The following is a 27932-nucleotide window of genomic DNA, read 5'->3' on the forward strand; positions in this document are numbered from 1 at the left end:
GTGGGGAATGGGGGGGGGGGGGGGGGGGGGGGGGGTGGGGGGGGGGGGGGGGGGGGGGGGGTGGGGGAGGGTGGCGCATTGGAGGATCTCGCCGTAATGTCCTTGCGTCTCTACAAATGCTAGAATTTTATAGCAGGTGCAACAATCAAAACGTTCAGTTTGTATTGCATTGATAGATAAACATAAAGTAACTAACGTGTTAAGTTTAGATTAGATTTGAAATGTGACGAAAAAACAATTAAAATAAAAGTGCTGCATTATATTATTATTATATATTATTATTCAGTATTATCAATGTTTCTTATTTTAGTTGATTAAATCAAAAAAAAACACCTACTGGTGCGCAGACGCCCTTCTGCAGTAGTTATCAAAATGTTACAATAGAAACAATTAATCGGGTTTTTTGTTGTTTGGCAAAACAAAAAAAAAAGAAACCTTGGATGATGTTTTCTTTTGATGGAGTAAGTATTACTACTGGAGAAGATGGTTGACTTGGAAAGCGAGGTGCCTCCTCTTCCTCCCAGGTATAGGTTTCGAGATTTGCTGCTTGGAGACCAAGGCTGGCAGAACGACGACAGGTGAGTTTACAATTTCAAATAAACACAGTAAACCCGACCTTTATTGCAACAGGTTCATGCTTTTATTGGTAAAGAAAGTTTACAGTCGGCGATACTCTTGCCTTTCTTGCTGTATTTGTGAGGGTGAAATGTATTTGTTATTTTTGGTTTCAAATGATTATCAATGAGACACGAACATGACATAAAACATGTGTATTCTGTCTACTAATTGTAATGCAGAATTAAATAATTCAAGCTGCAGTAGCGTATGCCAAAGTTGCTGCAGTTCTAAAAAGTCCATAAATTATAAAACCACTACTGTTTGCTTAGGTTTGTGTAAACACTGCAGCCTCCCTTATGCGGTTGAATATACCAATATAATAGTATAAAAACATTCTGTGCATTTAAATTATTAATGTACATAATATCAAAGTGTTGTACAAAATAAAACAATATGTCTTTAGTTTTGCAAAATCGACTAGAACAAACACTCTTAGGAACTGTATACTTTTTCATATTTGTTAAAGCTGAAGCACTGCTTTGAGTGTTTATTTGTGAGCATGCTTTTTCAGTGAGTGGGTGAGCATAGGAGGAGCACTTATCACTAATGTGACTGCTATAGACCATAACTATTATGTATATGGTGATTTCAGATCCACAACCCCTAGGACTGTATATATATATTCTATATATATATATATATAATATATAATATATATATATATATATATATATATATATATATATATCTATATATATTAGTCACAAATGAATGTTTCCTCTTTTGCTAAATAATATGAGTAATCATACTGAGAAATTGGACATTCTCTTTAACTAGAATAGGAATATTGGTACAGTCGTTGAGCTGCTCATGCATTATATTAATTTGTTTGTCCATGAACCCTATAGACTGTTTTTTTGTTTGTTTTTTTTCTGGCTGATTGAACGTACACAGGTGATGTTTGTAACAAAACACTTCATAACTGTCGAAGTTGTTGTGTGCATCTGGGAAGCATCAGTATATTGTCCATTTGCCTTAAAGGCCAGACTGAGGCACCATGAAAGCTTGTGCAACTGGATTTGTAACTGTGTTTTGTTTGGCATTTACTGTTTGCCACCATATACTTTTGTTATTTTCATTTTCCATTTGTGTTACAACTCAGTAGATCAAAAGCTCACTGGGTGAGCAAACTGCCAAATATACTTCAAAGTCTATTGATGAAACTGTAGTGTCTGTGGAAGTTTAGAAAGAGCTGCACCTCCCGTCTAGAACAAAAAGAAACCCAGAGCCTTTAGAACACCTCCCCACAGCAGCTGGATCATTTGAGATGGGCTCTCTGGGTGATTGCTGGCTTTCACTGTGCAACTTCTAAATGCACATTGAAAAATGTCTTCAGCAGCTATTTGATCTGTCACAGTATGAAATATTGAGAAATGCTTTCAGTTTTTTATTTTAAAAAAGAACACTGCTTATGAATAAACTTATGAATGATGTAAAACTGAATGTAAGATAGCTAGACATATCTTAAATCTTTCTTTGATCTTTCACAATCCTGAAAAAAAACATTCCCTAATTGAAGACATGAAGAACCACATCCCTAACAATCTTTTGACAGTATATGTACTACTTACTGTTGTATATTTGTTTTTCAACACAACTGTGATTGTCTTTATATTTTATTCACCTGTACTTCATCAGAAATGAAACATGCTCTTATTTTGATTCCGATGCAAATATAAATGAAAGTGAAGCTGTCTCTGTTAACATTTCACCCAGTCAAACAGTGAGCTGTGTCAAATATTTAACTGAGTTTTTTTTTTTTTATCCCAATCTCAGTTGCCTTCTTTACAGCATACATAACATATTTGATAATATACAGAGGCAGTACACTAATTGTGTTAACACTACTGAATACCAAATAGATGTATATTGGGGCTGGTTTGTGTGTTCAAAGATGCAATTGAAACTTAATACATTTAAGAAGACACCTGTCAATGCCAGCAGAGTGAAACAAATTATGCGATTGGCTTAGTATTGGCTTAAGGGTATCTTAGAAGAAACAATAGCTATATAATTGGCTCAGATAGATTAAGTGCATCTATGATAACAGAAGAAAAGAGTTTTCTTCAATAATAATATTGTTCTTCATTTCCGTGATTGTTTTGTTTCTGGATTAATATACCGGATACTGTCCTATGTAATGGTGTGGTCTGTCTTCACAGAACACAAATAACTTTTTAGGCTTACACTTGTGGTTGCTTTTGGAGTATCAAGGTGAAAAAGAAATTACATTTGTTGAACTTGGTCTTTTAAAAACATTAAACAGTGCTCTATATCTGTGGTCATGTAACCTGCAGCTGCCACCTCTTATGCAAGATTAACTTTTATTACCTGACATACAGTATACTTTAAAGAACATATACATATAGAGATTTTTAAAAAGGAATAATTCAGCTACATGACAGTGTCAAAGGAAATTATTGTTTTATTTTAATTTATTGATGTTAAACTACATGTAGCTTAAATGCAGGCAGAAAGCCAGAATTAACATTTCATTATAGATAAATGTACTTTTCAAACCAGCTATATTCGAGCTATATTTTATAACCTATGTTTTCATGGTTTTAAGAAGCACCTTATATGTCCTCTGAAGAAAGAAGGCATCTTTAAATGGGACTACATTGCAAAGACTATGCTGTACATATTAAGTGTGTAATATGAATAAAACATTACATATTGAATGAAGAAAATGTGTTTGCTGGTAGATAAGAGTAGTGCCATAAATGCTGTGTGGTGGTTCAATATTCCTGTCATACAGTGCGTTTACTTGGCAGTAATATTCCACTAGTTTTCGGAATACTGAAGGAAACTTATGACTTATATATATATATATATCATATTATATATATATATATATATATATAGATATATTATATATATTGTATATATATATATATATATATATATATATTATAATCACCATGTAAACAACATATTCAGAATATGAAGAGGAATATTCCACCTCTGCAAATTAGGAATATTGGAGGTGACATATTCCACTAGTATGCGGAATACTAGTGGAATATAAAGTAGGCTCTCTCACACATTCACACACAGATATCTCTACCATTCTCCACAGATTGAGCTAACACAATAGGCTATACAGCATCATAGCTTTCTCTAGTGGTCTGGATATATTTTAACATTGTATCATATTAACTGCCTCTGCTTATTTTACTATAAAATACTTGACAGTTCCTTTCGTGCCACCAGTTGAAAGGGAGCTACACCTATGCTTTCGCAGAGATGATGTACCAGTTTTATGGCTGTCGTTGACAAAAACTTAATGGTTTTACAAGCAACAAATCCAGTCACTTGTTCATTATTTTAATTTGCTATGATTCCAAAAGAATTCCACACTTCCGATTTACCTCTCAAACTATCACTACATGATATAAACCCTGAGCTATCTTTTGTTTCACCTCGTTCACAGACTCCTCCCTAATCGCCTCCTACTTTAGTGCTGGAAACACCGGTACATTTACCTTCTGATATGTTATTTGGGAAAGGGTTACAGATGAGTATGCTGAAAGGACAGAAAACTGTTTTGTTGATTGAAATTCAGACCCAAAAATTATTTTTTATTGAGCTGCACCCGAACCACAAACCGCGAAAAAGTTCACTTTCCAGTATGTGACCCGATGCATGACGCTAATATAAAGCTATGTAAACAGCATATTCTGACTATAAAGTGTAACCCACAACAGACACCCACAATAACGTTAGGTTATGGCTGTAACCCTGGTTCCCTGAAAGAAAAGATGATCACCAACAATACTTCTGGGAAATGCCTGCCGCTGGTAAGTATTCACTGAGCAATTGATATCAGAGCTGCCGATAGGCCCCTCAGGGAGTTAACGTCCTCGGTCCTGCAATATGTGACATAACCCAGGGGACCGAAGTCCCCTGGCTGTTGACATATGCCACTACTGACATGTTGTCTGACCAGACCAGGACATGTCTGCCCTGGAGCACCGGCAGAAAATGCTGGAGAGCGAGGTGAACCAGCGCATTTATATGCATGGATGTCCAGCGGCCCGACCAGGAGCTGTGGACTACTCTGCCTGCCCAGACTACTCCCCAACCTAATTGGATGCATCTGTCATCACTACCAGGCGGCTGTGGATTGCCCCTATCCTTACACCGTCGCACACGTGAGAGGTTTGCCTCCACCAGCATGGGTCTTCTCAATATGCATGGGACACGGTCAGCTGACAGTGTTTGTCGTGTTTGGGGTGTAGCTGGAAGGTACTGAACCCTCTTGTAGCGGGCCCTTATGGAGTAATCCCAGCTGGAAGGCAGATGCGACTGCGGCCATCAGACCCAGCAACCTTTGACACAACGCCAGAAGTACTGTCAATCCTTGTTTAAACAGGAACAGACAATTCTGTAAAGTGGGTATTCTCTCATCTGAGAGGTAGGCTCATGTTGTAAGGGAGTCAGAGTACCAAGTAAACCGTATTTTGCACCGGTGTTAATTGGCTTTTGGCATCATTGAGGGCGAGACCCAGCCGCAACAGATGCTCGGTCACAATCGCTGTTTGGGCCACTGCCCTTTCCTGAGACTGGGAACAGATTAAACAGTCGTCCAGGTAGTTCAACACCCTGATCTCTTGCAGCTGCAAGGGGGCCAGGATGGCATCCATGCACTTTGAGGGGGCTAAGGAGAAGCTGAATGGCAGCACGGAAAACTTAAAGACTTCCCTGAAAAGCAAAGCAGCAATACTTCCTGTGTGTGGGACATGAAAATACGCATCCTTTAAGTCCATAGTGGTAAACCAGTTTGGAACCTCCTCTCCCTGAAGAATCCATTGAGGTGTCTCAGGTCTAGGATGGGGCAATGGCTGCCATCCTTCATTGGCACCAGAAAATACCTTGAGTAGAACCCTTCCCTTTGGGAGGTGGCTTCTAAGGTAGATTGCTTGTTTTTGAAAAAATGCAGCTACTTCTTGTTTGAGGGCCGAGACCCGGAGAGGGTCGCTGATGCATGTAATAGTGATCCCTCAAAAGGGAGGAGGTCCTGTGTTGCGTTGGGGACCCATGTCCGTTAGCCATGTCTGTTAGCCACCAGGGAAGCCTGAAGGCAATGCCTCAGTGGGGCGGTGGGGATCGGGACTGTCCAAGTCACGGGTGTACACCAGTGTCTCATTCTATTCTGCACCGAAGCGTGGAAAGGGAGCATTGAGACTGGCGAGTCTCTTGCGCAGCACCCGTTGCTGGAGATTTTGCAGGAGAGGGCATCTGTCTCCTTGTTATATTAAAAAAAAGACATAAGCCTGCATGCCTGCGTAAACACATTGCACAGAATTAAGACCCACAAACATCTACACAATCTCAATATCAGATGCCCTATCTGACAAAACAACAACCACACCAGCAGCTCTTTACAATAAACAACAAACAATTTTACTATAATCAACACTCTCTTAGTTTGCAATGGAAAGCAAGATATGCATGTGTTAATGGCATAAGGAATATTCTTCTTACCTTGTAAATGCAGAATATGAAAAGAATAGGAGAATTCCGCCTGCATGTATACAGAGCATTCGGAATATTCTAATATTCCAAATACTTAATATTCAGAACACCTATGTCATGTAAATGTACTGATGGATAATTCATTAAGATTTCTCTTTCAAAACATCTTTTGTGCTTTTCTGTCTGTTATGGAAACTACCAGTGAGCTAAAGCAAACAATGCTAAAACATAATACATGGTTAATACTGAAAATGTGTAAGTTGGATATATGTCATTGGCCAATTTTTTTCATAATGACCTCCAAAATGTGCAGTTAATTTAATTGTAAAGGATGTTATTATATGTGTCAGTCATTCTAGTGTACTGTATCATTAAAACAGGTTGTGCAATTGGTCGTCAGATATCATATCATCAAATCCAGACAGCAGTTAGGTATCATTTGTGAAATGTGGTTTATTTCTTAATGTTTAGTGTTGTTTAGGATGATTTTTGTTTTTCTGTTTTTTTGTTTTATCTACTTGATTTTGTTGTTTTTATTAAATTCATGGTCTCAACCTGATTTTTCTGGCTGTTGATTTGCAATTCGCTCCATATTTTTTAATTTTTTTTGTGAATGAAGACTAGGTCAAACCAGTGTGTCATTGTTCTACAATGACAGTACAGGTCTGGGCATTATGAATTATGTAAATAATAACATGTCAGCTTGTCTGCAGAAGACATTGAAAATTATATATAAGAAATTCAGCAATCATTTTTTGCATAATTGTGTTCTTAGTGAATTTATTACTTATTTTATATGACCTTTCCAAAGGCTTACCAGCCTAAGGCAGTTGAAATTTTGTGTCTTTCAGGTTTGACACTCAGCCTGTTGGGAGATAGCTTTCTCTTTCTGCTTCACACTCGGGAAACATAAAAATAGAACAGAAATAGAAATCACAGAGCTCTATAAAGCTCCTTCAGTTTAAGTTACTAACATCACTTTTACAAAATTATTGCATCAAAACTGGTTTATGGATAAACTCTTAAAACATTGTTACAGTTAAGGTCAGAGATGAAACATATGCTCCAACTTCCCACTATAAATCCCTGCCCACTTAATTTAAACCATTTTCTGCAGCCAGCCTAAGTAGTGTCTCTGTCTAATGTGCTGATTCACCTTGTATTATTTTCTCCTGGTGTAGCTGTCCAAGGTTCTGAACCTACAACTGAATGCTGGCCATTTATTTAAAGCTGTTATTCAGACTACTGTATTTGGCCTTTTGTGCTGTTTCAGCCTGGCATGACTTGAAAGCAAATGGATTCTCCTTACAAGTCTTACAAGCCATGACTGATGTTTGGCTTGGTTGCTAAGATCCCCAGTAACCCTTGCCCCCCCCCCCCCCCCAAACAGGGGCTTCTCTCTAACCTTATGAAACTGCCTCATCCATCAAAGTTTGTCTCTCAATCTTTCTCCAGCTATGTTGCTAAAAAAAAAAAAAAAAAAAAAAAGATTTTCGTCAATCCAGGGAGGAACTCTCTATGGGCGTCAACAGAGCTCTACTCAGTGTGAGTCATGTAATCAAATATCTCTTAGGAGACACTGCAATTGCGGTAGATTCTGGGAGGTAGATGTTCAATTGTTGAGTTCCACAAGTAATGTGCTCCAGAAATCAAAGGAATATTTTTATTAAATTGATGTGCATTCATTTCTTGTTCTGAATATATTTTAAACAAAACTCTTTGCTTTCTTTTACTATTTTTTTTTTCTTTTTTCCTGGGCACAGAATCTGAATTCTGTTCACCTTCCAGGTCTAAGTGTTACACAATGTTGCATTTACTTTGTATTGTGTTTTCTGTACTTTCTATTTAACCCCAGGCTCTCTGTGGCCACTACAGTCAGTACAATATAGGCTCAGCTGAAACTATCCCTGGTTGATACTATTGCCTAAAACGGGTCATGCATTCTTGTTTTTCACACTTAAAAAAATAATTGCAGGTTTTCAAAATTGTATACAGCACAGCCTGTGGGCGTACTCATTTTGAAATTAAGCATAACAGTACACAGTAATGTTCTGCGCATGTACAAAGGCTCTTATCCATAGTTATTCCTTGATAAGCTTCATAGAACATATTTCTGGTGTGCCTTGTATTATCAACACACTTATTAATATTCACAACCATAATTCTTTCAGTTGTTGTTTGTATGTATGTACAAACATCCCAGGTAGATTGAGAGACATTAAAGGTGTAGAAAATGTAATATTTTATGTAGCAGCTTGAATTGCACCCAACATGTATGTAAAGGCTTTTAGCAGTTCAATGCTTTTACTGTATATTACAGTATATCTCAGTTATAAATATTGTTATACATATTTACTGTGCACTGTTATTGTTTCTGATATTTTTATGTATAAATTATATACATAAATAGAATAGCATTTCACTGGTGAAGTCAGGTTAATTTGTACCAGATCCCAGATCTGGTACCTTTTTTGTCTTACAGGCAATAATTATCCAGTTTGCAAATGATGCACCATATAAAAATTTACAATAAAAATGTTCATGTTTTTTGTTACCACAGCAATGCTGTAATCCTTTAAGTACTTGAACACCTTTTAAAGTTAGTTGTTTAATTTTGTTGGTCCTAAATGATCACTCAAGTCTACTGGAACAGTATAAAGAGTTTCATAGGTAAGAAGTGGTTTTAGAACAGGTGTTGTTAATTAATGCAATCTGTCAGCCATGCTTTTTTCCCAGTTTCGTTATTGAGTAACACATCAGGACCAGTGTAACCCTTATGCTAATGCAAATATGGCAACCTAATGGGACGTATTTTGAACCAAGTCCAAAGGGACATTTTTGGAGAGGAATCATTTGGACTAGAAAACAGTCTCACAATTATCATTTAACAGTTAATTCCTGCAACTAAGTTACTTTTATTCCTCAAAAATATTTAGTCCTGCCCAGCTTCAAAAAAGAGTCACAGCTGTTAAGAAAAAAAAAAAGACAATTGTAAATGAGACTATTTAAGGTAAAGCATCTCTAAAGGGCATAGAACTAATGATGTTTACTAGCTGTAGTAATGAGATCATGACCCAATGCAGTCCATGCATGGTGACAGAGTAGACGGTCAGCCTGTTTATAAAGTAATACTTCTTTTTGTTGGAAGGGATAGGCTGGGGAGAGCCCAGAGAGAAGTTATATAAGTCTAAGATGGTGACTCTGTGAGGGAGGTGGGTGGTTCTCCATGAAGGCTGTTATGCTGTCCGCAGGGCACTGAGACATGAATTATTTAAATAAGAGTCCATAAAGGATTAGACATTAACTGTGGTGATAATAACTATATTAATTGGGTATTTTCTTAAACTGATCTATATAATATAATGATTGGTTTACATTCTATCAGAACCTGATACACTTAGTTAATTACAGAATGCTATTATAAACCTCACAGATCATCTCAGCCAATCAATTGAGCAATATTAATCCACTGTAGGTGGCCTCATAGCTTCATAAACATGAAACTCTTAACAACAACTTTCAAACAGCCAAAAACAATCCACATAATAATAATAATAATAATAATAATAATAATAATAATAATAATAATAATAATAATAATAATAATCTTCAAAACCTCCTTTGGCTTAAGGTTATAAGGAGGAATGCTAGAGGCATTAATGTAAGGAATTGTCATTTTCAGTTTGATGTGTCCCAGCAGTCTTTCTTCCTTTGAAATTCTAAGCCAGAGGAAACACTTTGTAAAAAAAGTTGTAATTTAATTATAAATGTACCATTTTAAATGGATGACATTTCAAAAACCTGGCAGTTTTTTTTCAAAATTAATTGCAGCAATAAACTTGTATTGCATTGTAATCGTAAGGCATATGTATTATTCATACACTGCATTTTACTTTAAAAGAAAAACAAAATCCTTGATTAGACAAGGATGTTTAGAATAGCTTGTAGCAACCCTCATTGCCATGGAAACCAGTGCTGTCACTGTGGCATCCCAGCCTTTTGCAGTACTTTTGTTGAAAAGAAGTACAAAATATCACTAGCATAATATATGTTGATATGCAAATGAACACATGCCATAACCATTAAAACATTTATGCTTATGTTATGCTGATTTGTATTACATTAGGGTTATGCAGATTTTTTATGACATTAGGGTTAGGGTTATGCTGATTTGAATTACGTTAGGGTTAGGGTTAGGGTTAGGGTTAAGGTTATTTGTTGATTTGTATTACATTAGGGTTAGGGTTAGGGCTATTTGTATTACGTTAGTGGTTTGATTTTTTACAACTGATACCAGATGATTGTTCAGTTTCTTCTAAAAGCCTCTCATTACCTTCAGTTTTGCCAACCCTGATTTCTTTTCACAAGGCACAATGCGGTTCTTCTGAAACTCTGATTAATTTCTTGCTTTACCTCTGTTTGGCACTGACTGCCTAACAACCCATTGTCTGTCCCGAGCAGGGACCTAGAGTTGCATTCCAGTTGATGACACTTACTGTTAAATCTAATTTCACTGCAATGCTCTTGTGAACCATAAAGTAACACTGTTGTTCAACTGAAATATTATGTTTTTAAATATTTAGATTACGGTGTGCAGGTTTTGAATGTGTGCAGTCTTTTGGTTTCAAGTTTTGTTTTTAACATTATAGATACTTCTCTCAGCTTCATCAAGGTCATTAACAGTCTTAAAGGACTTAAAGGGTATATAAGGACCTTTTTATTTTATTGTGTTATATGTTCCCATGTGTTGCTACAACTGTTTACGTAAGGAGTATGTATTGTTTTAATTATATATTTTTTACATTTTGCCCACTTTTTTAAACTTTTAAATTGCATTCCCTGCCTCAAGATGGCTTTACATGTACCCGCATGGACCTCTCAAAACTACATTTCCCATCATCCTCCCACTCACATATGTAACTGAGATGGATTTACTAGTGAGCAGGAGGATGATAGGAAATGTAGTTCTTTAAAATACCTACAATACCGTATTGAATCAGAAAGGAAGGTGCCGCATTGCTATGCTACATAATACATGTCAGGAATAGAAATGGCTTAATGCATTAATCAGATATGTGTTCTACATATTAATGATGTTTCAAATGCTTCTACTCAAGTGTTTAAACTGTTTTTCAGGGTGCAGGTGGAATTCTATGTAAATGAAAATACCTTCAAAGAGAGACTGAAGCTATTTTTCATTAAAAACCAAAGATCAAGTAAGTATTTGTTTTTACCCTGTAATGCTTTTGAGTGTAGACTTACCTGATGCTACTAAAACATATGCAATATTCATGTGTACACTAATCTATGGGCAATATTTTTATTTTTTTCCATGAACTGATATACATTATTCAAAACTTTAAGAGGTTGTCTGTTTCTTCACAGGCCTAAGAATACGTCTGTTCAACTTTTCTCTCAAGTTACTAAGCTGCCTTTTGTACATATTCCGTGTCCTGGATGACCCTACAAAAGGAAATGCATGGTAAAAGATATACACAATTACACTGTTACTGTGCTCAGCTCATTTAAAACAGTGTCATTCATTGAAAACATCATGAAAAGGTAAAGACAGTAAAACAGTTCAACAAGGATGGTGTCGACTGATAAAGTAATACTATTCAGTGGTGTTAAACTGGACCCAAAATATTACAAGTTAGTCATTGTATTTTTCCAGAAGTATAATTATATTCTGAAGAAAATATAAATACATATTTTGTGTAATGATAGTGTGGAGGTGGAATAATTTACAACTGAAGTGTGGCTGTCACTACAAAGTGGAACAAAATGTACAATGTTCAGATTGATTATCCTTCATGACTTTATACATATATGGCAGTCTATTGAAAAATCAATTTAGCCACTTAAACTTTGCTATTTAACAAAAAATAATACAACTGGATTCCCCAGTCTTGTTGACAGTATAAATAAATAAATTACAGTATGATACAAGGTACAGTTAAAACATACTTTCGGTATATGATACAAAACTGTATATATTTATATATATATATAAAACCCTAATAACCGATCAAGTTGCTACTATAATATATATATATAAATATCTCTGGGTATATATAATATAGATATATATATATACTAGTGTTGTGTTGTGTTGTTTCTTTTAAAGACACAGTAATACTTTCAAGCAATTGTGACAGGCATAGTTTTCCATTTATTTTTAAGCTGGGGTTGTTCCAATCAAAACTACACAACGATTGATTGGTAAGTTGAAATTGTGTTTACATTTTTTTCTAAAATAATGTACATGTAGCCTACTATGAACTATATTCTTAAAAAAAAACAGTGTTTTAAAGCAAATGCTAAAAGATGAATGGATTTGCAATACCAGTAGTGTATGGGTTTTTTAAACCACTTTAAAGCCAATCTGGAGTTTTGAAGGGTTCTTGTGGTTTTTCTGATTTTTGTATCAGGTCACCTGTTATCTGGGTGAGAAGAAGTCTTCCTTTATGGGGGTTACAGGTAAGGGAGAACTGCAATATTTTGATATTGTGTTGAAAATTTCATTATTGTATGATCATAAGCATGATTCTGTTACATCCATGAAAGTAACCAACAAGTGAGAAAGGCTGTTTGAAACAGTTAAGTAGCTGACTTTGTTGAACTCAGAATGGTTGTAAGCATCTGAAAAAGGGTGGTGGGCAATTCACTGACAGAGTCAAAACTTTATTTGTAATGCTGCTCAGGCGCACTGATTTATTTCTGCCTGCAGAGGGCGATGTTGTCTGGGGCCTGAGTACTGGCAACAGTAAACAGAACCACCGTGTTATCAATGCTGGTATACCGTCCAGTTGCACAGACAAATAATAGTGAAAAGAGAAGGCTAAAGAAAAAGGGAAAGTAAAACACAATAACAAAACTACAAATTAAAGTGGCTGCACCTGCAGCGTTCTCCGTACAGCTTGGGTCTTCAGCCTGAGCTTTGCTATTCCCCTGCTATACTCGTTGGAGTTGCCCAGGTTTCACGGCTAACTTTCGTAGTTATGATTACTTTCTTGGTTTCGTTTCTTGGGTTCGGCTGTCTTCCTCGGCCTGGCTGGTCTTTCAAGTTCCTCACGACCAGGGCCGTCACATTGATTCTTCCTAGATGGGCAGTGGGCAGAGGAATAGCAAAGCACATTTTTATATAGGTCAGGTACCCCTCCAAGGCCTGCCTGACCACTCAGAGAAAGGGAGAGAACACACCCTCACCCAAACTCTTTGTGTCATCGCCATGATCGACAGGTGGATCTTGCAGGGCTCCCGACCCCTCCCCCACAGGATCATGCATACGTCAGATAGCCAGCACAGGTCTCACCCCTTTAAAGCATCATAAAAAGTTAAGGGGAAAAAAAAACTTTCCATATTGGCATATTAATTGTTTGGTATAACTTAATTGTCTATTCTTTTTTTAATGAAGATAGATTATGTCAGTTTATTCAGAGTGTTTTTTTAGAATTACATTTGAATAGATTGTTTTCAAAATTACAATCAAAGATGTCTGTATAACATGGATGCATTCTTTTTTGCTAAAAAAAGCTTCTTAAAATATGATTATCTCTACAAAAACCTTAATGTGTTCCTTTTAGGTCACAGTGGCCCTTATAAGCCTCTTTGAAACAATCTTGCTGTCATATCTCAGTTACAAGGTAAGTCTCTACTCAAAAGGTTGCCTTGGAAACAATATGCTTCCATGATTTTGGTGCATTTAAGGGTATTCATTGGTCTCCTTTTCAATTTTAGTCACAATGGAAAGGTCGTAGAGTGTGAGTGTGACGAGTCAAGCATGTTATAGCAAAGCCTTCTCTGGGTTTACTGCAGGATTAATGTTGAGTGGGGCAGAGGAAACAACATTCAAGGTGTTATATTCTGTAGGTGGTTTCCTAACAGTACATGTTGACAAAGTATAAAAGTATTTAATACAACAAGATAATTGCATACTTTCATCTAAATAAATTTCTGATAGCCCAGAAAATAGCCCATGGAGTTCTTTTATTGCAAGACAATTACAGTACAGTGCCAGGAAATTGTGACCGAAGTGGGGTCAAAAAGCAATATTTGTTGTGTAATAAGATTTAGTTCACATGCAATAAGTAAAACTGCAACAGATCTTTACTCTGCCAGTGTGCACAATGCTACTTGTACATCAGCTTTACTGCCCCAATATCCATACAATCTGTTTAGAAATATAGTTAGCACTTGAAAACATGGCATTTTTTTTTTGTTTTTGTTTTGTAGTTTGACATTGTTAGCACTGTTGCTTCCTTTTATTTGGCAATTGTTTAAGAAAACCAAAGCTGCTGACATATTGCAATGCAATCGTTTTTGTCATAATAGTAAGTTATTATTGAGACCATACAAAATAATTTGTAATAATACTTATGATCAAGGTATTTTTTTAAATATAATTTAGCTAAATTAGTGAAGCAAATTCATGAACAGGGCCTTCTTTGGTGACATCCTACTTGTTTTTATGGTGTTAAAATAACTTTATTTATAAGCTCTCCATGTCATAATCAATATATAGAGCAGGAGAAAAAGTCAAAAAAAAGACTGGTGTTGGGTTGAATGTTGTTGCTCGCAAGACTTAGCCTAGTTTTAAAACACTCTTTTTACATGTCTTTGTTTTTAACTGAAATATGTTTATTTTTATTAGGGGAACATCTGGGAACAGATTCTTCGAATCCCCTTTATCCTTGAAATCATCAACACGGTGCCCTTTTTCATAACAGTAAGTGGGGGTTCTTGGTGCTGGAAATTCAATAGTTTACGCTCTAGTGAGATCATGCTCTTCACTGGCCAATACTTAATGCATTGAAGTCAAAAATAACATTCGAAGAAACCTTCTCTCCTGAGGCTTATTTCTGCTTCTGTGCTTTAGTTGGCTTCCTGTGTTTTCTTTCTTCCGTGTGTTGTCTATTCTGTGTGCAATATGTCTAGGCCTGTTTTCATTTAGTTAAATTGTATTAAGGGAATTAAATTTCAATTACAAACGATGAGAGAAAAATAGGATCTTCTAGTATTACCCTCATCAGATTGGAATTATACATTAAGAGGGTTGATGGGATTCTAAGGGTGGGGCCACATTGATTTAATAGATGTTTGCTAAATGCAGATGACATCATTGGTTAGCATTTTTCTACTTTTTTGGCAAACAGTGCGCCATTAACATTTCGATGGAATGTACTGTGGTTTTTCATGTGACTAGGTAGGTGCTTCAGACACATTTGTGGTGTAATAACCCCGGGAAAGAGGGTGGTGATGAATAGACCCAGTTTACAAATGCACCTGCAATATGCACTGATGCCAATATTGTTTACTTCTATGATATAGTATTCTGAATAGTGGTCTGACCTTTTCAATGTCTTTGAAGATATGTTTTGCATCTATTCTCCGTCTTCTTCCTTCCAGCAGTATTCCCCAGCATTTCGGAAAAGGCACATTTGGAGACTACTGTTACAAATATGCACTTATTTTAATCTGCATCATTTTAATTTCAGATATTTTGGCCTCCGTTGAGGAACCTATTTATTCCTGTATTCCTAAACTGCTGGTTAGCCAAGCATGCTCTGGAGAACATGATTGTAAGTATAACCTCTGAGCTTAATTTATCTTCCCATATTTGAAATGGCTCTAAACTTTTCGTAACAATCAATAGCAATTAAAATGTAATTATCATCTTTAAAACTCTAATCCAATTTTAATTGTGAAGGTTCTGAAAATAATAATAAGTTATAACCAGCTGTAAATATTATATTGGATTTTGTAACAGGAAGTTATATTAACACTAGAGCCGTATACAGTAATTTTACATTAATTTGTATTTTATCCAGTATTTCCACAAATGTAATCTGATTGGAGAAATCAATAACACAGATGACGTTGCATAAAAAGACAACTTGCACTTAGTGTTGAGTACTGTGTGCTCCTTTAATACTTCTAATGGCTTCCTACCTTCCGAACCACGAACAGCAATTACAAGTGATTGCCATCATTAAAAACCCATCTACTTTTACAGGAAGGGACTGAAAATAAATGTTAATGACAATCAACTTCAATATTAGACTTGCTGAGAGCTCCCAGACTTTATACAGTTTATCAAATGACAAATATGTGTCACTCAGGCCTGTTTTGTCATTTCCATATACAGTAAGCATACACCACTTAAGAGGTCACACTAAGCAACATCACTCTCCAGTACAAGTACATGTGAAAGATATGGTATCTGAGGGCTATATGGTTTATCTACCCTAGCCACATGTAAGACGGGAATTAAAGGAGGCCTAATTATTGTTAGAAATGGCAAGTTATGTGAGACATTTTAGGAGCTAGCTTTCAAAATGGCAAAGTCTGATGGATATGGTTGATAAGTGCTTTTGTCTCACTTGTATAGTCTACTTAATTTACTGAGAAATGAAACCATGCTATATTAAGTTTAATGGATAACATTTTTATACATAAGATTAACCCTGGTCTTTACACAAAATGCATTTTTAAGTTATCCAGAGAATGAAACCAAATGCCAGTTGAGCATCATACTGCATCCATGTTTCTGTTGCCACAAAAACAGAGGGAACTTGTTACAGAGGGAACTATCACATGTTGGGAATTGGGTTGGATGTTATCCTCCAGTTGATTTAATGAACCGTAATGTACCAATAAAAATATCAAAACAATTGGGATTACAGTATGTTGAAAAAATACCGCTAGGAATGCCCATGGTATGGCACAAGTAAAGTTAAGACTACAGGTTTTTTTTGTAGCCCTTTTTGTATCCATTTCAGAAGAAAGAGAATAATATGCATGTGACAGGGTTGCCAAAGTGAGGTGACTCAGAGTCGGAAAGTGCAGCAAATAAAATACTTTTAATTGAATAATAATCAATACACAAAACAAAAGGGCACAATGGCCAAATAAAAAGACATATAAAACAATGTAAACAATAACTAATAAACAACTAGCAAAAACACTGCTAACACGCTCTCACTCACCCTACCAAACAGGTCCTTTCTCTCTCACAAACACTCACCAACTAACACTCCCAATCACTCTCCTTTCATACAGGTGACTGGACTAACTGATTAATTAACACCTCATTAGTCCATGCACATTCCATGCATTCCTCACACAAACTCATTTACTCACAGATCCACCCTGCACACTCACTCACATGTATTTGGTAGGGAATTCAACCCCCTCCCAGCTGATCCAACAGTATTCCAAATCACAAATTATAGGGGCTGGGCGGGCACTCCATCAAAATGCATTGTTCATGAAATCAACATCTTTAGCTGTTTTCAACTCAGGATTAATATAGCCTCCCCTCTTTGACTACTTGACGATCTACTGTTGTTGTTATCCATCAGATGCCTCCTTCAAAACTCCTCTTTTATTGTCATTCAAAATGCAGTCTGCATATCTCCATTACGTCTGGGTAATTAAGTGGCTTGCATTCATGATGTCAATGTTTTTGCCAGTTTTATTTATTTATTGAAGTATATCTCCCGTCATGGATTTTCTGTTTTAACCCTTACTTAAAATGTAAAATAGCATACAGATTCTGTCCTCTTTTGATGCAAGTAATGTTTCTGTTTGTTTAGAATGACCTTCACAGAGCCATCCAGCGGACGCAGTCTGCCATGTTCAATCAACTTCTTATACTGATTTCCACTCTGCTGTGTCTCATCTTTACCTGGTGAGTTGCTGTCAAATATAATTCCTTGACTGCAATAGGCTTGAATGAAAGTACATCTGCTGTCTTGGATTACATATGTAGAGTCAGATACGCAAGTGTTTAAAGAGTGGGATTCCGAAAAATATTCAGATTTTAAGAGCTGTAACTTGAACTTTACAACTTAAGAGCTAAAAACAATTAAAAGTGTCTGATTAAGCTAATTATCATTTCAATTAAGGGTCTAGTTAAGTAATTGAGAGCTCAGTTGGAATGAAAACCAGCAGGCACAGTGGGTCCCCAGGACCCGGATTGGGAAACCACTGCTTAAATCACTGTAGGAAGAGCTATTAAAAAACCAAACAAAACATAAGAACAAGTGCTTTGACCTTTGTGTTCTGTATCATATCATGGATCGTTATTGTTGTGTTATCTGTTTGTCAATGTGGGAAATAATCCTTACACTATCAGTGCACTAGAGAGGCCATTTTGAAAAGTTCTTTGAAACATACTGTGGCGAACCTCGGTTCCAGCAGGCAGGGGTTTCTCACAGGCAGAGGTGGGACAGGTACTTTATTTAAACCATTGTAGCAAGACGTGGGGAGATGTAACGCTGTTTTTTCGGAACCCTGCTACTTAGTCTTTAAGTGTTTACAAACCTGTAATTCTAAGTAGAAAGAATGGACTGAATATTTTGCATTAACTTTCTACTCTGAAATCTCAAGGGAATTCACTGTCAGTGAAAGAAAACTCATGTTGTGCTTGTTGTTTACAGAAGATTTCCTAAAAAATAGGCCTAAAGCAAGCCAGATAGTGTTTTCCTTTTAACTTCCCCCAGAGATAATTGGGAGCCATTAAGCATACGCATGTCCTGTGAAGGGTACATTAGAAATTACTTGCTGACAGTATAGCATAAGTGTTAAAGCCCCTGCTGGTTGGCTGAATAGATTGAAATCCATTAGATTTTCTTCCCCATTGAGTTTCTTTTACTGTGGCATGTGTCTTTGATTAAACTGACAAAAAAATCTTTTTTTTTTTTTTTTGGCAACTTCTGTTAATATTCTGGATTGAAGTTTGACTTGCATGTTTCTTTATTTCATAGAAATCACAGTAGTATATGTGATTACAGTTATATTTCCCTCAGTGACCTGCATTTCTGTAGTATTTATTATATAATTTGATACTGACTGGTAAGATCTACGCAGCTTGCAATTGCAGCCTGGATGAAATCTTCTGGAATAAATATGAAAACAAAAGCAACCACACCTGTTGTTATATTATCTGAAAACTCTTTAAATGTTGTATTTTTGGTTAAGTGTATGATTTTAAATTGAAATAATAATAACTGTATTTTGTATTGTAGTTGTTGAGTGACACAATACTGGGTTATACAACACAAACTACCACTGGCTGCCAACTGTAATTTACAATTGTTGCGGTTGCATGAACTAATGTTTGTTTAAATGCATTCAACTCTCATGTAACTGAATAATTAATTTTGATCTTGATATATCTTTTGCAAGTAGTGTTTTATATTAACATTGTCATTATACTGTAAACATTTATGATCTCTAAAATCATATTATTGCGATTTTGCTGTACTGCTTCTTATGCCTAATAAAGCTGTTTATATACATTAATAAATTACCTTTGACTTCTTAGTTAGGCAAATTGTTTATATTTGTCAATCAAGCCAGAAGGAAAAGACAGAACAGATAATGAAAGGGGCAAATGTTATTATTTATGTCTTCATTTTATCTGAGCGCATGCAGGGAGTTGTTTATAGAACATGGGCAGGGGCTGCTAGCCCTAGATATTAAACATTTGTTAGGGTCTGGCAAGCCACTTACCTAATTTTTGCTGTTCAATCTGTAACTGTCAACATATGGCATTTAGAAATGAACAACCCCAATAAAAAATACATCAACACTGATTTTTAATTTTTTTTTTTTTTTTTTTTTTAATTTGGAATTCTATTTATTCTGGATTTAAATATTAGTAATGAAGAGTGCTATGGACTGGAGTGAAATGTTCAGCCTCATAATTTTATAAAAAATAACTATAAAAATAATAGAGATTTAACATAGTTTTTTTAGTTTTATTTACATTTAAATCAGTAAACAACAGATGTAAAGCACTCAAGCGCAATTTGTTTTTCATTATAGCGGCAAATGATTATGTCTCACAGCTATGAAAAATTGAGCAGCTACAGAGTGCAGATAAGAAGTACTTTTCATTGATGCTTGATGAAACTGAAGAGCCTTAGGTTTTTATAATGGTTAATTTTCAAATATTGTACTGATGCCTGATTTTATATAACCTGCATACTCCCCCACCCCCCCCCATCATCATCATTTTTTAAAAGCCTGATTAGTAGCAAACAGCACAGATAGAATTTTGAGAGATACACTTGTGGAGTTCAATCACGTTCCAAAACTCCTAACACTATTTTTTTTAAAAACAGAGTTTGATTATTTTTGACAGTTATTTGGTATGGCTGACTGTTTTTCTTCCCTAATACCATGCATATACGATTATAGGAAAAGAGACCATCTACAAATCATATCAGATCTCAGAAGCCATTATGCAGAGTTTTCTCATGCATCTCTCTTTCCAACTTGTTCAGCAGTGTAATAAAATTAGACAAAATAATATTTACATCTGGGAAGCATAATGAAATTATGATTCCAGTAATGTTAGAATACAGTTTACATTTCATATGTTATTATCCAGTATATGGCAATGAGTTAAAGGCTCGTAAAGTAGCACTGAAATCAATTCTGGACACTCACTGAGCTTGCTATCAGTTTAACATCATTGCAACTTCCTAGTCTTAATACCCTATTAGAAATCAATCAAAAGTGCCAGGTAACTGAAGTTTGACCCAAGAGGAACCCAAGAGGAACCACAAATAGGATAGCGGATGAATCGAAGAGATGAAGAGAATTCCAAAGATCTGTCTGGCTTACAAGGGTCACCTATGTGTATGGAAGTCGACGTGGTCTAAGAGCAGAGCTTTGATTCGCTTGCAGGGAGAGAACGCTGGAAAAAAGAAATAAATAACCTGCAGAGAGGGATAGGGTTCTCCCCCTGACTCTCAGAGAGACAATGACGAGTCAAAGCCAAATGGCTGGGCTCCAGAGGGGAAGACCAATAGAGTGGGCAGAGAATTGGAAAACTAAAGAGATTTTTCTGGTGGTCCCCTCGACACGAGGACGAAGCCAGCATGGCAGGGCCTGTAAGGTTGAGAAGTGAGACTGCTACAGAGGTTGCACAGCCTAGTAGAGAGAAAGGAAGAATGGAGGGACTGAAAAGGCAAGACAGAGAATAAGGGCGTGGCTTGAGGTTTAAATAGACTTTGACAGATATTTTGTTGGCAGGACGTATCTGAGGTGAAGCCCTAGCTCCCAACTCCCCCCAAACCACATTGAAGGTTACAGGAGGAGACTTCTTATCTTTTTACTCCATTGTCTTTGGCAGGAAAAAAAGACTTTCCTCTACAGTAGTTTGTCAGCAAAAAAAAAAACTAATATGCACTTGATACGAGATGACAACTCAATAAACCTATCAAATGCCATCTTTGTATTTTCACTGGTAACTAAGATTTGCATATGGTGTAATTTTGATTGTGTAGGTGTGTGCACACTGCAATGGTTTTACATGTACTTGTAGTCTCACTAGGGTTAGTAAAGCCATGTATTTAAACATGTTTTTTTTTTTTTTTTTTTTTTTTTTTTAATCATTGTAGTAATGCAAAGTCCACCCTGTAATAAGTCCTCATTTTAAATTCTTAAGTGTTTTTTTTAAACGATTATGATTCCTGTGGAGAATAACATAAATGATTTTTCTTTCGTTTGCCTTGTGGTGACAAACTTTCCTTTTACATCCAGTGTTGTATCCTATATTCCCAAGAGGGCAGTCTGTTTGATATAATCTGTGATAGAGCAATCTGTGTTGATCAATAGAACAACCCCAAGTCAATTTCACTTGGACTGCATTGTTCATCATCTTCAAAACCTAAGCCACTTTTAGAGGCAATTTGTGGCAGCTCTTCTCTTTAGCTGGGCCTATACAACTGCTAGTACTATGCTAGTATTCATCTTAGTTCACTGCTGTTGGTTGTTTTTCAATGTTCTCAGTTTCTGCACCATAAGATTGGTCTGTGGCTTGCATCCCTGCATATACAAAGAAAAGCATCTTGCACATTACACATTATTCTGGTTTAATGCCTCCATATCAATCATCTAATGATACTTAAAAAGGTTTACCCTGGGATGTCCTTTTAACCATCCTTTCTTCCAAGTAATCAGCTATGCCACTTGTAGTGTAATTTTTTAGCTTAGCTGTCTTATTTAAAACATCCCTTTAATCTTGTTTCTTTTCAGCATATGTGGGATTCAGCACTTGGAGCGGGCAGGAAACAACTTGACCTTGTTTGACTCCCTATACTTCTGCATCGTCACCTTCTCCACAGTTGGGTTCGGGGACGTCACTCCCAAGATCTGGCCTTCAAAGTTATTGGTGGTTATTATGATCTGTGTTGCTCTTGTAGTATTACCTATTCAGGTAAGATGTGTGGAGAGATTTGCTAAACTGTTGCACCATGGTGCTTGTTAGCAGAGGGAACTAACTTGTCTATGAACCTATGCATATCTAATACTTACTAGAAGAGTGTCCAAAGTTGGCCCTTTCACTCTTGGTCTTTGTTGAAAACCAGTTCTAAATTGTTTAATTGAATCAAATAAACCTCCATCTGGACCCTGGACTAGTTAATTAAATAATGTTACCTGTTAAATCTGGAGTGGAATTGCCCTGCAGGACCGTGATTGGATGCCCCTGAGTTACTGTGTTAATGTTAAAATGTCAAGAAAATATTAAAATATTTCTAAATTGTGAGTACTTTCTCAGCCTGTTTCAGAACTCAAAGACTATTGTTTATTTAAATGTCATGCGTTTTAAACATCTGCATATATTTGTGGATAAGATCAGAATCAAAATCAGTTTTTTTAAGAAACATCATTCAGTATTAATCCAACCAGTATTTATTTTTTATATTTGACAGTTTGAACAGTTGGCATATTTGTGGATGGAGAGACAAAAGTCTGGTGGAAACTACAGCCGCCACAGAGCACAAACAGAGAAGCATGTTGTGCTGTGTGTCAGCTCTCTCAAAATCGACCTGCTGATGGATTTTCTGAATGAATTCTATGCCCATCCGAGATTACAGGTAGTTATAGTCCTATGAAAGTGCTCTATTGTACATCTTCAAGTAATTCCGTCCTCGGTTCTGAGCAGCAGAATCAATAGTTTATGCCTTAAACTAGCTGTTTAATTGATCTTAACATCAGGGGATCTTAACGAATTGAAGGTTTCTTATGTTATTTCCAGATTCTGCCGAGTCAGTGCTATGGTTTGAACATTTTAATGCTATAGTGCTACTTTGCAGGCTACATTAATTTATTATTTCGTGTTGTGTTTTCCCACTGGACACTCCAATTTCTTACTTACAGAGATGTAAAGCTGTTTATTTTTGTGGATCGACAATGTCACATGTTTATATATTATTTAAATGTAGCGACTTTTATTCTAGCGTTTTCCACCTACAAATGTCTTTTTTCATTATGTGCATTTGCACTGTACACTGTTTCTTTAAAGTTGTTTGTTTTGTGAAAATATTTGAAATGACAAAACATACTGCAGCATAATTGTATTTCGCCAGTCAATAAATATGTTAACTGCACGTCTTGGTTCTTTAGCGTGACTGTGATCAGCTCTACATTTGAATTTTAGACATACCTAATTATAAATGTAATCTGTCTACCTAATCTTAATAATGCCTGTAATTTCAGCAGAATCTGGTACTTAAAGCAATACACTTACAGAGGTGTATTTTGAGAGGGGGTGTTCTCAGGGATTCACTTAAATGGTATGCAGGTGTACATGTAAACCAAAAAGCAAATGCGGACCTCCATATGGTTTTTAAGACGTACTGTAAGTACATTTTTAACAGGAGAGATTTTTCATAAAGGTAGCAAGGGTGCTCATGCATGCAGGGTGACCCATACCTGCCTAACCTCTGGATTTGTCCATGAGAGGGTTTTCTGTTCTGTCTCTGGGTCTCTGAGCTCTGTCAATGATCTCTAGGTAACTGAGCTGGTCATAATTTCACTTAAGACTAGGGGGTTCTGAGTTAACTTCAGTAGCTTTCTTTTAATGGGCACTTGACTTAGCCAATGATAGCAGGGATAGAGAATGCGTGATGATTTGTTAAAAATTGTAATAACTAGCCCAATCAACCTGCTAATTAAACTATTGTTGTGGCCTTTGACACTGCCATCCCATTTGTTTGAACTGTTGGAGGAGGAGGTGGAGCTAGACAGCGACTTGGATGATGACCCCAAATTTTTGGTGATCACTAAACCATTTCTACTGGTACTCACTTGAGAATCTAATGATACAAGTTCTGTGAATCCCTGGTTATGTGTCATAAAAGAGTACACGTCTGCATTTTCTACATCTTAAAGAGGATTTCAGATACCATCTCGTTGTCAACATACATACAGTACATCCTATAAAATATACATGTTGTCCCTCCAGGAACATCCACATCCAATCTTGACCTTAAATCACAACTGTTCCCCAAACCTTTAATTTAATCCTAACCTTAATGTTCTTATCCTTAGCTTCTTTTCAATCACCCAGCAGGAAGATGGAAATAACAGTCTGTGTTTCACATTTTACCACCTGTACCTACCCTCAATTTTTGTTAAGATAAGGCTTTAAAATTCAACCAAAGCCACTGGATTTGGAAATGATTTAGAAAATGGTTCTATAATAACATGTTAGATGTTTAATGCTTTTATTTACTTTTAGGATTATTATGTTGTGATACTTTGCCCAACTGAAATGGATGCCCAGGTTCGAAGAGTCCTGCAGATTCCCATGTGGTCCCAACGAGTTATCTATCTACAAGGATCTGCATTGAAAGACCAAGACCTTCTGAGAGCCAAGTGAGTGACTGTTCATTAATTTTGCAGGGAATGCATATCCCATCCACAACATCAAAAACACTCAAGCATAAATTCATTCATTTGTGCCTGAGTGTAGATCCCAGATGATGGTCACACCCACACTTATACCAATAGAACCACATCTGATTGACTAGCTCAAGTCACTATCAGAAGTCAACGCATGAGCATTTGTTTCAAGCATTTGTTTATTGTTCAATCATAACTCAATGGTGAATATGTATTAACAATAAAATAAATTTAATATCAAAAAGACTAGTTGGAATGTTTATCAAACAATTTTAGCAAGGTTCTTTTAGTATTACTACGTTTAGTGTTCAAACAAGAATGACTGTATCGTCTTTTACAGCAAATGTTAGTACTTATTTGCTGTTGTTTTTGTTCCCATGTCAGAACAGAATGAGGTTCGCTATTATAAATGATTATCGCAGCCTGTACGTAGGTGGTTATTTGAGCAAACTGTACTGTATCGCTAAAAATATATATATTTTTGTTTTTCAAAAACATTTATATTCTTCAAGTTGAACAAAAATACATTTGCTGTATTATTAACAGCATTATGCAATGCTCCAAGTACTGTAGTCCAGTATTGAACTCCTAATTGTCCTAATCACACTTTCAGACTGTTCCCTAACAGTATCATATTTTGGTGGACTACCAAAAAGAAAAAGAAAAAAAATATATATATGTTCAATCATACCTTATTTTAAAATATGGATTAATCAGTTTTACACAAAAGAATAACCAAACTAGCAGATAAATGATTATTTGTTGAATTTGTAGTTTTTAGATGAAGTCACATCTGGAGGTAGGAAAAGGCAAATGAAGTGCAAAACCTTAAAATATGGCCTGATTTATTCACACTGGTTTGTAGTTAGGTAACTAATCCTCTCATGACTTTGTAGCTAATACAGGATGGAAGCTATTTCAATCTGTTTTGCATTAATACATGAAACACTTTGGTAATCTAATTTCAACTAACATAGCTTGTTACAGGTTATAATCTCATTTTTTCCTCTTTGACCTATGAAGATTCAGAACTGAATTCTTGTAATCAGCTTTCAAATTATGTTGGTTTTATTATTACATACATCAATCAAATTTTAACATGCACCAATGCCAAATTTGAAACTTTTTAAAATGTGTTTTGATAATAGGCATGCTCATTTATATTTGAATAAAAGTTAGATGAGTTTATTTATTTATTAGTGGTACAGCTACACACTGTTTGTCACAGTTCCTTGTTTTTTAATTATTACAGGATGGATAATGCAGAAGCTTGTTTTATTTTAAGTAGTCGATGTGAATTTGACCGGACAGCAGCAGTAAGTACTTCAAAAGACATATTTATATGTTTGTGAAAGGATTTAGATTTTAAAAAGTGTGTGTGTGTGTGTATATATATATATATATATATATATATATATATATATATATATATATATATATATATATTATATAAAATTTATATACAATGGTTACGTAGAATCCGGGTTTTTTATTTAGGTATTTATATATTTATATAATATATATTTATGTATATCCAATTAATTAAGATATCCCACTACGTTATGAAAACCGGAATTGACAATACACAGATTGGCCTATATACGATATAGGATATAGTCACTAAATTCCTACCACAATAAATCTAGACGGTTCAAATCTAGTTAACTTATCTGTTGTCATAGACCAAAAGTTTGGTATCACGAAAATTAGACAACATGTATTTCCCCCCTGGTTAAAACCATAGTGCTTTTGCCATGCTTTTCCCATGGTTATACTATCCATTTATTAATATTCTTTATCATACATCATCATTCCTTATAATGCGTACCTATGTTTTACCATGTTTTCACTAAGCTTTATTACACTTTGCTATGCTTTTACTATGGAAAACTTTAATAAGGCTCTTTTTCATAGGCTAATAGTGGAAGTCGTTTGTTTAATTGGCCCCTTTGCAGTGCACAGAAAGCATTTTGACCCCTTAAAAATAAATGAGATTATTTAAAATCAAACATAATGGGATGTTTATTAAAATTCTCACCTTTTTATTATTTTTTTAATGAATTCCTAATTGTTTGAAGTGGCCATTAATTTTGAAAATTCTAATATCTCATTGCATCTTTCTACCAGTGTACTTTTGATGTGACCTATTTGGAAAATGAGCTGTACTTCGCTGCCAAGCTGTTGAAACTCAAGACCTTTTGCTGCTGACATTAATAAATATGTTAATAAGCTATGTTTTTTCAACAATCCCATGGTTAATTAATAATTTACAAGGGATTATTATTATTGTTTATTTATTTCCCTTTTATCAAGTTCAATATTTTTTTTTTCATAGTTTTATCCACTAAAAAAACAAAACAAACAAAAAAAAACAAACTATGTGAACATAATTGTATACCCTTTCCTCTCAGTGTCAATTTCACTGAACCTGCTTTTATGGTTTCTTAACTTTGAAATATCTATGAAGGTGCAACTATAACATACCCCTCTCCTTTGTCTCTAAATGTTCTCTGTGTTGAACAATGCGGAGGCAGAGTTTTTAGGGAATAGTATTTTAGTGAAAATGCGCACTATAATTATTATACAATTATAATAATTGTATACAATTATTTCAATTGCATTTATTTAACCAGACTAGACCCCTTAAGCTGACAATCTCATTACAAGGGGGTCCTGTTAGGAGAAGGCGGCAAGAAACAAAAAAATAAAATCCATGGCAAAAGTTTTCATTCAAACAGGACAAAAACACTTTAAACAATCATAAAAACAATAATACAAAAAACAAGTATAAAAAATAGAAGAATTCTTAGTATGGTCATAGTATTTACAGGATTTGCAATCCTGTTCTGATTTTAAAATATATATATTTATGGTATTGTGAAGAGACTGTTTTTATGTTCTAAAGCAATGAGTTTCAAAGATGAGATGCTTGATACATAAAGGCATGTTGTCTCATATTAGATCTCAATTTAAGGATTTTAAAAGTAGGCACATCATTTGATCTTAGTACATAGGTAGAGTTATATATATCTAACAGAGATGAGGGGTAACTTGGATCATTCCCAGTGTACACCTTACACTATCAGTCCCAGTTAAGCCTTCAAGAAGTACAGTAATAAAATACAATAATA

General features: G+C 35.5%; 1 protein-coding gene across 1 annotated transcript in view; it reads left to right on the forward strand.

Annotated features, from left to right (window-relative positions):
* Nucleotides 1-442: 442 nt before the first annotated feature.
* Nucleotides 443-27932, forward strand: part of LOC121326433 (potassium channel subfamily T member 2) — a 49549-nt gene continuing 22059 nt past the window's right edge. Inside the window, exons 1-13 of the mRNA XM_041269697.1 lie at nucleotides 443-578; nucleotides 11233-11312; nucleotides 11482-11578; nucleotides 12280-12318; nucleotides 12528-12576; nucleotides 13683-13742; nucleotides 14750-14824; nucleotides 15594-15677; nucleotides 17694-17788; nucleotides 22150-22330; nucleotides 22827-22991; nucleotides 24638-24774; nucleotides 26054-26117. Of these exons, the coding sequence (XP_041125631.1) occupies nucleotides 484-578; nucleotides 11233-11312; nucleotides 11482-11578; nucleotides 12280-12318; nucleotides 12528-12576; nucleotides 13683-13742; nucleotides 14750-14824; nucleotides 15594-15677; nucleotides 17694-17788; nucleotides 22150-22330; nucleotides 22827-22991; nucleotides 24638-24774; nucleotides 26054-26117 (1221 nt within the window). The 5' untranslated portion in view covers nucleotides 443-483. The remainder of the gene's footprint in view (nucleotides 579-11232; nucleotides 11313-11481; nucleotides 11579-12279; nucleotides 12319-12527; nucleotides 12577-13682; nucleotides 13743-14749; nucleotides 14825-15593; nucleotides 15678-17693; nucleotides 17789-22149; nucleotides 22331-22826; nucleotides 22992-24637; nucleotides 24775-26053; nucleotides 26118-27932) is intronic.

This window comes from Polyodon spathula, chromosome 14, assembly GCF_017654505.1.
Source record: "Polyodon spathula isolate WHYD16114869_AA chromosome 14, ASM1765450v1, whole genome shotgun sequence".
Classification (NCBI taxonomy): domain Eukaryota; kingdom Metazoa; phylum Chordata; class Actinopteri; order Acipenseriformes; family Polyodontidae; genus Polyodon; species Polyodon spathula.